This window comes from Callorhinus ursinus, unplaced genomic scaffold (assembly GCF_003265705.2).
Source record: "Callorhinus ursinus isolate GAN/ISIS: 27379988/994484 unplaced genomic scaffold, GSC_fseal_2.0 scaffold7, whole genome shotgun sequence".
In the NCBI taxonomy this organism is placed as follows: Eukaryota; Metazoa; Chordata; class Mammalia; order Carnivora; family Otariidae; genus Callorhinus; species Callorhinus ursinus.
Window position 1 is genome coordinate 70,974,455 of NW_027397069.1, and position 13,979 is coordinate 70,988,433.

At 36.4% G+C, this 13,979-nt stretch overlaps 1 protein-coding gene across 4 annotated transcripts in view; it reads right to left on the reverse strand.

Moving 5' to 3' along the window:
• Positions 1-13,979, reverse strand: part of ATP8A2 (ATPase phospholipid transporting 8A2) — a 493,533-nt gene that overhangs the window by 409,336 nt on the left and 70,218 nt on the right. For 3 of the 4 annotated variants that reach the window (XM_025874698.2, XM_073894766.1, XM_073894768.1), the window contains 4 exons: positions 13,286-13,363; positions 10,499-10,587; positions 5,396-5,440; positions 3,655-3,730 (listed from right to left, as the gene is read on the reverse strand). In XM_025874698.2, coding sequence (XP_025730483.1) covers positions 3,655-3,730; positions 5,396-5,440; positions 10,499-10,587; positions 13,286-13,363 — 288 coding nt within the window. The remainder of the gene's footprint in view (positions 1-3,654; positions 3,731-5,395; positions 5,441-10,498; positions 10,588-13,285; positions 13,364-13,979) is intronic. The other variant, XM_073894767.1, reaches the window with a different exon arrangement.

Sequence of the window (13,979 nt, forward strand, 5' to 3'; positions counted from 1 at the left end):
TGTTGGAAAATAATTTTTTTTCTGTAACTTCTGAGAAAAGCCTTTATATTTATAACTTCAAAGAACTGATTGTTGAAGACTGTATACATGTATGTACGCATATATATGTATATATACATATCTTTTTAGAAGGTAAAGCTTTTATGTGTTGAAAAATATACATACACTCATTTTAACCATCTGTAAGTGCATGATTCAGGGGCATTAAAAACATTCACATTGCTGTGTAGCCACCAATATATCTATACCCAAAACTTCCATCTTCCCAATAAACTCTGTACCCATCAAAGAGTAACTCCCTGTTCTCACTGTCCCCTAGCCTCTAATAACCTCTATTCTGCTCTTTCTCTATGAATTTGCCTATTTTAGGTACCTCATAATCATAAAATATTTGTCTTCCATTTAACAGATTTTAATCTGCACAAAATGCTTTATATATCTAGAAATGAGTATTTTTTATTTGATAAATATAAAAATAGAAAACTAGGAATGTACAAAATTGGCACACCAAATCACAGCTATAAAGTATTTCAATGTACATATACAAACAATTTCTTCTTGAAGACTCAACTCAAAAGTTCCAGGCATAAGGATTCAAAAAAAAAAAAAAAGTTGTATGATCTCTCTTGGTAAATCTTTGGGAAGTTATCCCACAAATAGGAAGTCATGGGTTAGCAATGTAATCAAAGGACCACATGAACCATTCCTTGAAATTTTCCATAGGTTGATTCTTTAATAGGCAAACTCCATCTTGGCTATCAGCCCACACAAAGCTTAAAACACAGTCCTAAAGGACCCAGAAAATCAAAAATGATGACCCAGGAAAAACAAAAATTCTGTAGCAGATGGAAGTACTCTCTTGGGAGGAAAGTAAAGGTTTTCTTGGTCCAAATGCTTTAATTTTAGTCAATGGTCCCAAGACAATTAAGAATGTGGGATATCCATAGGCTAAAATCCTGAAATGTTTCTTCCCTTTCCTCAGCCATATTTTGGCAAAATAACCAAGTGATCTAACAAGCTCTGTATTTAAAAATGTTTTAAAAATCCATTAGGTACACTTAATCCAATCTCACATTTTCTGAAAGAAAAATATTAGAGCCTACGGTCTTCATTACTTATAGTTGAGCTAGATGTTAAATGTCAATGGGATAATTCACACAGTAGCCAAGATGAAGAACACTTCAGAAGGCTTCAAATGAACATAGCTTTAAAAAACGTTGAACTTAGGCAAGTAGGCTTTTCCTAAAAAATTAGAAAATAAATTCTCCAATCCATGGCCACATTATGCACTTAATGAACTGTGAGTGTCCAGATGATTAAAATAGCCTTTAAAGTCTTCATGTTTTCATTGATGCTTATGATAACCTAAGTCAGGGCTTCCTTTTCATAAGGGCTGCATCTGCCCCTACTCTCAATGGCCTTCCCACTGGAATAAAAGGAAATTTGGCTCAGGAGAGTAGAAGGTGAGGAGGAAAAGAAAGAAAAAAGGAGCTCACTAACTTCTCTAAGAGTGGGGTTCCTTCCAAAAACACCTGCCATTGTCCATGGGACAGGAAATGCCCATTAGAGGATCCTGATCCAAGCTCAGATGTCTACTCAAAGGTCAAGAGAGGACAGGCTAGAGAAGAGCATGTGATCAGCGGTCAAAAACCCAGCACACACACATGGGTTCAGCTTTGAAGAGAACATCTTGTATGTGTATATAAATTAACTGAGCTCAGTATTTCAAGATTCCAAAAATGGGGATCTCAGCAGCAAATAGAGTGTGTCTCCCAGTGATCTCTTCTCCAAATGAGATTTGTCCCCTGTCCACTGGTTTTCTATACCAGCCCACATGTTAGGTCAGTGCAAATACCATCCAGTGTGGGTGCCCACAATGCCCACATTGCAACAATTATGTTAGCCCTAAAACCCACCAAAGAGATAAGACTCCTTTATCTACACAAAACAAAATCACTTTCTCAGGGAGTGGTACCATACCTATTCCTATGATGCAAAGGTATACAATGGCGCCTAGTGATTTTTCATGTTTCCCCGATTAGCAGAAATCCCTTGAGTGTTTTTTATTCATCTCTTTCCCTAGTTCCTACAAAGGTGACTGATATAAACTACCAAAATGAATGAACAGACAAGTGAGTCTCTTATTTAAACAGGGATCCACTCATGTCCTGCTGTTCCTGAGCCCACACTGGGATCCCAAGGTATTCCATGCACTAGGCTCACCTTACTTCCTCTGCTGCTTTCTCACCTACTGATCTGGGCCAGGAAAACAAACTTCCTGAAAGAAGACTGACAGCAGTTTCTTAAGCCTCTAGGACACCCTTCCACCTTCTTACCCATTTACTACCCCAACCCGAACAGACACATTTAGGCAACCTAAACACTCTCTGAGTACTATTTGAGAATACCCGAGCCCTCTTTTCTGAAAGCAAGTCCTCACAGGGCCGATGTGTCATCTGACATCCTTGATTAAAGCTACCCTCCTCCACAGAAGTTTCTTCTGAGATGCCACTCTTCTGCTTAGAGAACCTCTACCCTAGTAGTTGGACCCACCTCTAACATCGAAATTCAAAAAAAAAGACCACATCCATGCCTGTGAGTATGACACAGAGCATGGACTTCAGCAGCACCCACTGTGTGGTCTGGGACCACTACAGCAGCATCACAGGGAGCTGAAGCAGAATGTCTGCATCCCAGCCTGTGGACGTGGGTACCTTACACACTCACATTTGAGAACCATGACTGGGAAGGTTCTAGCATCAACAAATGGGCAAGTGCAGGGGAGAAGAGGAAATTTCCTCACTGTGAATTCAGAGAAAGTCTTAAAAATATTTGTACCTTAACAAAACTTTGGAATGATAAAGTTTTAATTTTATTCATGTGTACCTAACTTTAAATTTTTTTCAGAAAAAAATATCATATCTAATCTAACTGGTTACAAAATGCTTCGATCATTAAATACTTTTCTAAGTCAGTATTTTTCAAAGTAGCTTTTAAAACGAATTTAGGCTATCCTATAGTTAATCCTGGTTTGTTGGAATAGTTGAGATAATGTGATGTCACAGTTAAGAATCCAACAGACTAAGGTTCTGAGTCTCATTTCTAGATTTGTTTGCTGGTAATTCTTGGCCAACTCAGTATTTTCACACAGCTTCCTATCACCTCTCTGGGGTGACTCAAGTGTTAAAGGAAATACACATCAAATATTTGGCACACAGTAGGATGCTATAAGTGCTACATGTTGTTCTGCCTTACTTTCCTTCCCTAAATTATCCTGGTCCAAGCATACTGAGATTGTTTTCCAAAATGCATGACCTCTTAGATTCACAACTGTGAAGAAATAGTACTACAGAAATCTTAAAAATCAAAAGAAATCCACAATGTTAGAGAATTCCATGGTAAGACTCATCTCAATCTTGATGTGCAACTTTCTATCTTCACCACATATTTAATTCAGCTTTTCATTAACTTATCCAGAGTGTTAACCACATACCATTTATTTAAGATCACTTCCCTGAATACTAACACCAGAAAAGTAAAACCACATCTCTTCCCCAACGTCTAAAATTGCAAATTTCAAGACACTACACATACACATAAATAGAAGTGAACCATAAGCTATGTAATGTCCTAGAAGCAAAATGGTGGCCTTACATGATGATCTTCGATGTTCTTCAAGAGCCTGGGGTCATCAAAGTCACATGAGTCACTAGGGGGAGGAGGCATCCGGCTGTGAGAGAGACAAGAAAATATTTATTCAGTTCAGAAGTTCCTTTAAAATTAGCCCAAACCTAGTAAGAATCTGTCTTCAAGAAGAACTACATCTAAAAAGCCTACAGATTTATATTAAACTTTTAAAGATTTGGAATACTGTATATTATTTCAAAACTTGAGACAGAAAAATTTAGCCCTCCTATAAGCAAAATATTGTATACGTTGTTATAAACAATGACATAGTTACAAGGAGAAGAAACAGGCAGGGATCAACACTTTGTCACTTTGGTTGGTCTGCTTAACTCTGACCACGGAAAACTTCAGAGTATCTGCTAAAAGTAGGTATAATAAGAGGAATGATTGCATTGCATCTGTGCAGTCATTTATGGCCACAGCTCATATGTAGGAAAGAGAAGGAGGCAAATAATTGTGAGGGAGGAAGCTTGAAATGATGGCTTTGTGCTATCACACTGAAGAAATTATGAATGGCTAAGTATATTCCTGTATCCCCACTTCCTCCCGAATCTCCTTCTTCAGGACAAAGACAATGGAAGAAGTGGCCACAGTCAAGGTGATGTCAGTCTGAACTCTGGTTGTCAGAGTTTTAGTACAGCAGAAACCAGCAGCTTACAAGGGGAAGCGCCTAGAATGCAAGCTGATGCCCCCAGCGGAACCTTGGGAACGCTGAGGAAATGGCAGCCAGAGGTCCCTGTCTGATAAGGGGAACATGGGAAGCAGGAGGGGTTCCAAGTCCATCTGAGGAAGAGTCAGCCTGCAGGAACCCTCCCTCATCCCCTGCAGCCAGGTAACTAAACCTTTTGCACCCAGCAAGCCATGGAAGCTTTATCATTTAGAGTAAACAGTCAGTCGTGGCTGATCATCCCATAGGGAAACCAGTCAGACATCAACTACACTGTCTCCCCTACACACACAGCCCTGCCAATCAGCTTTGTTAGTATATAAATCTTAAAATATGAGCATACATCATCACTAATCCTAAGAGAAATGCAAATCAAAACCAAAATGAGATGCCACTTTACACCCACTGGGATGGCTACTGTGATATAGTAAAGAAACAGAAATTAACAAGTGTCATGAGGATTTGGGAAAACTCTGTGTTACCGACAGGAATGTAAATGGTGCAACTGCTGTGGAAAACAGTTTGGCAGTTCCTCAAAAAGTTAAAAATTACCACACAACCTACCAATCCCACTTCTAGGTATATAACCATAAGAACTGAAAGCAGAGATTCAGATACTTCTATACCAAAGTTCGTAACAGCATTATTCATACTAGAAAAGGTAGAAAAAGTCCAAATTCCCATCACCAGATGAATAGATACACAAAATGTGGTAAACACACACAATGAAATATTATTCAGCCTTTAATGAGAATAAAATTCTGGTCTATGCTACAATATGTATGTTACAACTTTGAAGACATTATGCTAAGAAGTGGGGAGTGAGCTGGAAGTACTAAACGAAGGACTTGCTATTTTTTGTTAAATCCCTGTAGTTCCACTACACTTTTAACACCATATTCATGTTTAAAATTTTAATTTGGTTCTCTCTTGGAATAACAAATATGAAAATTTTGTTTACAAAATATTCAGATAAAAATGTAATACAGAATTAACTGTTCCTTCTCACTAAAGCATCAAGAAGTGCTAGAATCTACTTACCAAAAATCATCTGATGATGGTTCTCTTGTCAATTCTGGAAAATGACTACCAGAAAGAGGGAAATAGAGTGGTCACAAAACTGTAATCAAAAGAGGTACTCACACAAAAACATTCTCCAGGATAGATCATAGATAGGCCATGAAATAGTCTTCATAAATTTAAGAAAACTGAAGTCCTATCAAGCATAATTTCCAACTATAATGGTATGACTAGAAAACAATTACCAGAATGAAACTGAAAATTCACAAATATGTGGGGACTAAACAATATGCTTCTGAACAACCAATGGGTCAAAGAAGAAATCAAAAGAGAAATCAGAAAATATATTGAGACAAAAGAAAAATGGAAATACAACATAGTAAAATATACGTAGCAAAATCAGTTCTAAGAAGAAAGTTCATAGTGACAAATGCCTACATCAAAAGTCAAGAAAAATCTCAACCTAATTTTACACCTCAAAAAATTAGAAAAGAAGAACAAATGAAGCCCAAAGTTAGTATAAGGAAGAAAGTAATAAAGATTAGAGCAGAAATAAATGAAATAGAGGGGGGAAAGACAATAGAAAAGATCAATGAAACTAAGAGCTTGTACTTGGAAAAGATATACAAAATTGACAAATCTTTAGCTAGATTCACCAAGAAAAAAAGAGGACTCAAAATCAGAAATAAAGGAAGAGAAATTACAACTGATAACACAGAAATACAATGGATCATAAGACACTACTATGAACAATTTATACCAACAAATTGGACAACCTATAAGAAATGGATAAATTCCTAGAAACATACAACAGACGAAGACTGAATCATGATGAAACAGAAAATCTTAGATTGATTACTGGTAAGGAGATTAAGGCAGTAATCAATAACCTCCCAACAATCAAAAGTCAGGTTCAGACAGCTTCATTGGTGATTTCTCCCAAACATTCAAAGAAGAATACCAATCCTTATCAAACTCTTACCAACAATAGGAGAGAAACCCAAACTCATTTTACAAGGTCAGCATTACCCTGATACCAAAATCAGACAAGGGCACCACAAGAAAAGAAAATTAGAGGCCAATACACCTGATGAACACAGATGCAAAAATCCTCAGCAAAGTAATAGCAAACTGAATTCAACAATACATTTTTAAAAAATCATACACCATGATCCACTGAGATTTATTCCAGGGATACAGCAATGGTTCAACATCTGCACTCAATCAATATGACACACCACATTAACACAATGAAGGATAAAAATCATATGATCATTACACTAGCTCCAGAAAAAGCATTAGACAAAATTCAACATCCATTTATGATAAAAACTCTCAACAAGTTGGGTATAGAGGGAACATACATCAACATAATAAAGGCCATATATGACAAGCCCACAGCTAACATCATACTCATTAGTGAAAAGCTAAAAGCTTTTCCTCAAAGATCAGGAACAAAAAGATGCCCACTCTTGCCACTTTTATTCAACACAGCACTGGATGTCTTAGCCACAGCAATTAGGAAAGAAAAATGAAATGCTCCCAAACCAGACACAAGTAAAATTGTCACTATTTAGAGATAACATGATACTATATATATAGAAAACCCTAAAGAATACACCAAATAACTGTTAGAATAAATGAATTTAGTACAGCTGCCGGATACAAAATCAATGCAGAAAGGTCTGTTGTATTTCTATACATTAATAATGAACTATTGGAAATTTTAAAAATCCCATTTACAATTGCATCAAAAAAAATGCCTAGGAATAAATTCAACCAAGGAGGTGAAAAACCTGTATACTGCAAACTGTAAGACATGAAAGAAATTGAAGATAAAATAAATGGATAAAGGGCTAGTATCCAAAATCTATAAAGAACTTATTAAACTCAACACCCAAAGAACAAATGATCCAATCAAGAAATGGGCAGAAGACATGAACAGACATTTTTCCAAAGAAGACATCCAAATGGCCAACAGACACATGAAAAAGTGCTCAACATCGCTCAGCATCAGGGAAATCCAAATCAAAACCTCAATGAGATACCACCTCATACCAGTCAGAATGGCTAAAATTAACAAGTCAGGAAACGACAGATGTTGGCGGGGATATGGAGAAAGGGGAACCCTCCTACACTGTTGGTGGGAAGGTGAGCTGGTGCAACCACTCTGGAAAACAGTATGGAGGTTCCTCAAACAGTTGAAAATAGAGCTACCATACGATCCAGCAATTGCACTACTGGGTATTTACCCCAAAGATACAAATGTAGGGATCCGAAGGGCTATGTGCACCCCGATGTTTATAGCAGCAATGTCCACAATAGCCAAACTACGGAAAGAGCCAAGATGTCCCTCGACAGTTGAATGGATAAAGAAGATGTGGTATGTATATATACAATGGAATATTATGCAGCCATCAAAAGGAATGAAATCTTGCCATTTGCAACAACGTGGATGGAACTGGAGGGTATTATGCTGAGCAAAATAAGTCAATCAGAGAAAGACATGCATCATATGACCTCACTGAGATGAGGAATTCTTAATCTCAGGAAACAAACTGAGGGTTGCTGGAGTGGTGGGGGGTGGGAGGGATGGGGTGGCTGGGTGATAGACACTGGGAAGGGTATGTGCTATGGTGAGTGCTGTGAATTGTGTAAAACTGTTGAATCACAGACCTATACCTCTGAAACAAATAATACATTATATGTAAAAAGATAGCAGGAAGGGAAGAATGAAGGGGGGAAATTGGAGGGGGAGATGAACCATGAGAGACTACGGACTCTGAGAAACAAACTGAGGGTTCTAGAGGGGCGGGGGATGGGGGGATGGGTTAGCCTGGTGATGGGTATTAAAGAGGGCACATACTGCATGGAGCACTGGGTGTTATATGCAAACAATGAATCATGAAACACTACATAAAAAACTAATGATGTAATGTATGGTGATTAATGTAACATAATTTAAATAAATAAATAAATAAATAAATAAATAAATAAATAAATGGAAAGATACTCATGCTTGTAGACTAGAAGAATTTATATTGTTAAAATGTCCATACCACCCAAAGCAATCTACAGTCAATCCAATCCCTATCAAAATTCCAACAGCATTTTTCACAGAAATAGAACAAACAGTTCTAATTCATATGGAACAACAAAGACCCAAATTGCCAAAGGATTCTTGAGAAACAAAAACAAATCTAGGGGCATCACACACTCTGATTTCAGACTATATTACAAAGCTATACTAATCAAAATGGTACAGTATTGGCATAAAAACAGACTCCTATAGATCAATGGAACAGAAAACAGAGCCCGAAATTAAATCCACACATTTAGGGTCAGTTAATTTCTGACAAAAGTGCCAAGAATATTTAATGGGAAAGAAACAATCTCTTCGATAAATGAGAAAACTGGCCAGCTACATGCAAAATAATCAAACTGGACCACTCTTATACCATATACAAAAATTAACTCAAGATGGACTAAAGACTTGAATGTTAGACCTGAAAGCATAAGAATCCTAGAAGAAAATGTAGGCAGTAAGCTCCTTAAAACTGGTCTTGGTAATGATTTTTTTGATCTGACATCAAAAGCAAGGCAGCAAAAGTAAAAATACATAAGTGTGGGACCACATCAAACTAAAATGCTTCTGCACAGCAAAGGAAATCATCAACAAAATGAAAATGCAACCTACCTATGGGAGAAAATACTTGTAGATCCTATACCTGGGAAGGGGTTAATATCATATATATATATATATATATGTTATGTATAATATATATGTATCTATGTATCTCCCCATACTACTCAATAGCAAAAAAAAAAAAATCTGATTAAAAATGGGCAGATCTGAGTAAACATTTTTCCAAAGAAGACATACAGATGGCCAAGAGATACATGTAGATGTGTTCAACATCACTAATCATCAGGGAAATGAAAATCAAAACCATAATGAAAGATCACCTACTACCTGTTAAAATGGTTAGAAGAAATAACAAGTGTTTCCAAAGATGTGGAACTCTTGTATGCTACTGGTGGGAATGTAAATTGGTACAGCTACTATGAAAAACCGTATGGAGGTTCCTCAAAAAATTAAAAATAGAGCTACCATATAACCCAGCAATTCCAATTTGGGGTATTTATCCAAAGAAAATGAAAATATTAACTCAAGGATATATGCACCCCATGTTCACTGCAACATTATTTATAATAGTCAAGCTATAGAAACAACCTCAGTCTATCAATGGATGAATGGATAAAGAAAATATGGCAGATATACACAATGGAATATGATTCAGCCATAAAAAGGAAATCTTGCCATTTGGGACAACATGGATGGACCTTGAGGCTATTATGCTAAGTGAAATAAGTCAGACAGAGAAAGACAAATACCACATAATCTTACTTATACGTGCACTCAAAAAAAAAAAAAAAAAGCAGCAGCAGCTCATAGATACAGAGCACAGGTTAGTGGTTGCCAGAGGCAGGAGGTAGGGAGTGGTCAAAATGGGTGAAAGGGGCAAAAGGTACAAACTTCCCTTTATAAAATAAATGTCATGGGAATTTAACATACAACATTAAGATTGTAGTTAATAATAAATACTATATTGCATATTTGAAAGTTGTTAAAAGAATAGACCTTAAATGCTGCATCACAAGAAAAAATAAATTTTACTAGATTTATTGTGGTGAACATTTTGCAGTATATACCAACACTGAATCATTATGTTGTACATCTGAAACTAATAACGTTACATATCAATTAAACACCAATAAAAAAAGACAGGTATTCAGATCAAAATATGAGTAAGACATTTATAATTATTAGGTTATAAATATAAATTTATAGAATTTAAATTTACAGAATAAAGTTTTAAAATTAAATTTATAGCATTAAGTCCAGGGATTTCTCACTAGGTAAATATTTGCAGAATAAACTGGTTAACTGTTCAAAGTTGGGACCCATTAAATATTAAATACGTTCAGTAGTAATTACATATCTAAATCCCTTATAAATATCCTTTGAAAATATCAAGAAGGCATTTGGTTAAGCAGCTAAAAATAAACTTATTTGTTGGAAGAATACAAATCAAATTTTTAGTAAGTGATAAACATACTTACCCATAGGTTACTCCAGCAATGCTACACTTCTTGAAGTTCATGATATTGCATGTAAGAGTTCCAGTTTTATCAGAAAATAGGTATTTCACCTAAATCAAAGAATAGAGGAAACATACATCAACAATGTAGCTAAGATGCAGAGACCAATAGATCATGCCTCCCCTTCTATATTTTTCAAAATCTCTATTAATTTTATTTTTATTTTATTTTATTATGTTATGTTAGTCACCATACATCATTAGTTTTTGATGTAGTGATCCACAATTCATTGTTTTCGTATAACACCCAGAGCTCCGTGCAGAGCGTGCCCTCTTTAATACCCATTACCAGGATAACCCATCCCCCCACCCCTCCCCTCTAGAACCCTCAGTTTGTGACTAGAGGAGATTATGCTAAGTGAAATAAGTCAAGCAGAGAAAGTCAAAAATCTCTATTAATTGTAAACGGTAAATATCCTTACAGTAAAATATATTTTATAATTATATACAATTATATATTATTATAAAATTAATATATTTTCATGCTTAGACCACTTAAAAACCTTTTCCACTAACCAAGCCTAGAATTGAATTCTGCGGAAATGTGCAAAGGAGGCTTCAGTAACAGCCTGGAGCCCTGTCGATCTATAAGCCTAAGCACTAAGTTCTACCATTAGGCATCTCAAAGACACAGATCACTCTCCAACCTATTCCCACAATCTCATACAGCACTCCAGTCTAGTGTTCAATATATCAAGACAACAAGCTCAAACTTTGGCAACCCTCAAATATTTTTTAGTCACTCCACTCCTAGTTGAATTAGGAAGGCATACCCTGAAACAACACAGAACAAACAAATCTTCCTCCATCACAGTAACAATTAAGATTACATGAAGGCAGCATAGGACTGCTATAGATTATATATAACTTTCTGAGATACAAAATTTTACAGACTTAATACACGAAGCTCTCAATATACAAAGGTGAAAAGATAAAATTTCTGGAGGTCAATTTTGACATAATTAACTGGATGCAAAAGAGATGAACTCCACATGCACAGGTGCTGTGTTCCTCCACACTGCTCTTCCCTCCAGTGGATCACGTGATGGGCAAGAAGGAAAAGAGTTCAAGATCAAAGGAGGATAGTAGCCCAGTTCAAGCTCTGGATACTAACTAGTCATGTGGACTCTAGAAAAGTCACCTCATCCTTCTCGGCCCCGATTTCCACATCTATGAAACAAAGAGTTTGGCCAGAATATACGGAACATCATTTTATGTGTAACATACTGGAAAATTACGTCATGGATTAGTTGAAGGGAGAGTAACTAACAGAATTGTCTCCAGTAAAAATTCCAGTTTCTCAGGCCATGATTGCTGCTGGATGCTGGATGTACTCCAGGAATCACAAGGGGAAGCCATGCTTTATTGTTTTATGGAAGAGGGATTAATACTGTGAATTATTTATTCTGTACTTTTTCTTAATGATACAATATAGGCAAATACACTATGAATTATTTTTAAAGCAATCAAAGGGCTGTCAAGTAAAGGAAAATTATTAATGTTCCTAAAGAAGTCAAATATTACGTAGAAACAAAAATATTAGTAAGGTATGGGTAATTCATGCTCCAACTATAAGTAAGTCTAGGGGTATAAAAAATTCAGTAGAATCAGCCTTCCAATGAAGTGTTTCTTTCTGCCCCTTTTTTTAAAAAATTAAAAGATTATATGAAAATGTTAAAAAATGAAAAATTTCTAATAAGGAATTATCCAGATTTGCTCTCATTCTCCTATTGAATTTTAACTTATCCTTAAGTTCCAACTCAAAACTTTTTGAGCAAGCAAACTTTTCCCATATTCCCAGTTAGGATGAATTATTATCCTGGATACAACTTGAGCACTTTTAATACTTCAATTACTAGGATCCAGTTAATGGGTCCTGAGAACAATGGGATATTGAGCACTATGCTAGACTGACCAAGGCAACCAAAGACCTCATCCCAGACACATCCACACCCTCGAATGGGCTCAAAAGGCTCAAGATGGAAACAGATACCACCATCATTATCATGTCTCTCACTTTACTGCGTTCATAATTGGAGAGACTGTTATGGGGACGTAGAAGAAAGATCAATTAACTTTGCCTGAAAAACTGTAAAAGGGTTCAAAGAGGAGGCAAATTTAGTCTGACATATATACCATCCACCCCCTAGGGCTGTTGGAAGGTTTAAATAAGATGTATAAGATGAAATTATAATCTTTAATTGCAATGCATTCAAAAGAGGGTATTCCTTACAGTAATTTCAACATAAGATGAAGATACAATGCCAAACACAACTCATTAAAGGCAATAGGAGTTTCAAGGGTGATGACAGAAAAGAAACTCGTTCCCTGGAATGCTCCAGAAACAAAATCTAAGAAGTGTGAGAAATTTAATAGATTTATGTCCTTCAAATTAGCTGCCCCATGTTTTGTAAGATTACCCAATACTTGTATATCTGAACCACTGTTTTCACTATCATTTATTCCTGATAAACAATTTTAATGTCCAGAGTAATGTTGCAGTATATTTTTTGTATTATTTTTTTTGCAGGCACCTTCTAGATAATAAAATATATTGATGCCTCAAAAAGGAGGTCAAAGCCAACTAACATTTCTATTTCACAATACTTTCAAACGCTGTATATATAGCTCTTCAGACATCAAAACCATGTTCACAGACAACAATTTTTCTGAAATCTCTCATGGTTCTAGCACTGGTCTCCCCTGATGCTGGAGTCACCACTACCCAAGTTCCCAAAGAGGCTCTCACCTGCCCAAGCTCTTCATTAAGGTTTGATGTCCTGGCCATTGCAGGAGTGTCATTTCCTAGATAATACATGTCTGTGTCCTGAGAGAGAAGGGGTGGAGGGCACTTCAGAAAATATATACCATTAATCCTTTATTTAGACTAATACAGAAAAGAAGCTACAACAGATAACTTAATATTAGTGCTCATTTTTAATTTGGGGGTGAAAGTACAGTGGCTATTAGTATAGAGAAACACTGTGCTAGAGAAATAAAACAAGCAATTTATATACAGAAGGTTTGGTATTGAGATGATCATTGCATGACCTAGACTAACCCATACTTCTGAGGAGCCAATCCCTCCTTCATGGGATTATTGTGAAGATCAAATAAAAATGCACATGAAAGCACCCAGTCTACAAATACTGGCTGCTGAAGTCTAGTGCTTCATGGCATGGCAGTTGCTTTAAAATTACACCTCTCCACTCTTGCACCAGAATCCAAGTTTATGGTCCCCATGACCTTTGACATGCAATGCACACTGAAATAGATACACCTATGAGACCTTTCATGCAGCACTAATTAGACTGTAAAAGCAGGAGCAGAATTTGCAGCCATTTCGTCCCCACTCACCAGGAGGCATGCACCTGCTCAGCTCTCTGTCTCTATGATCTCCCTTAATCCTCACAAGAACCCCTGGAATAAACAGACACCAACGT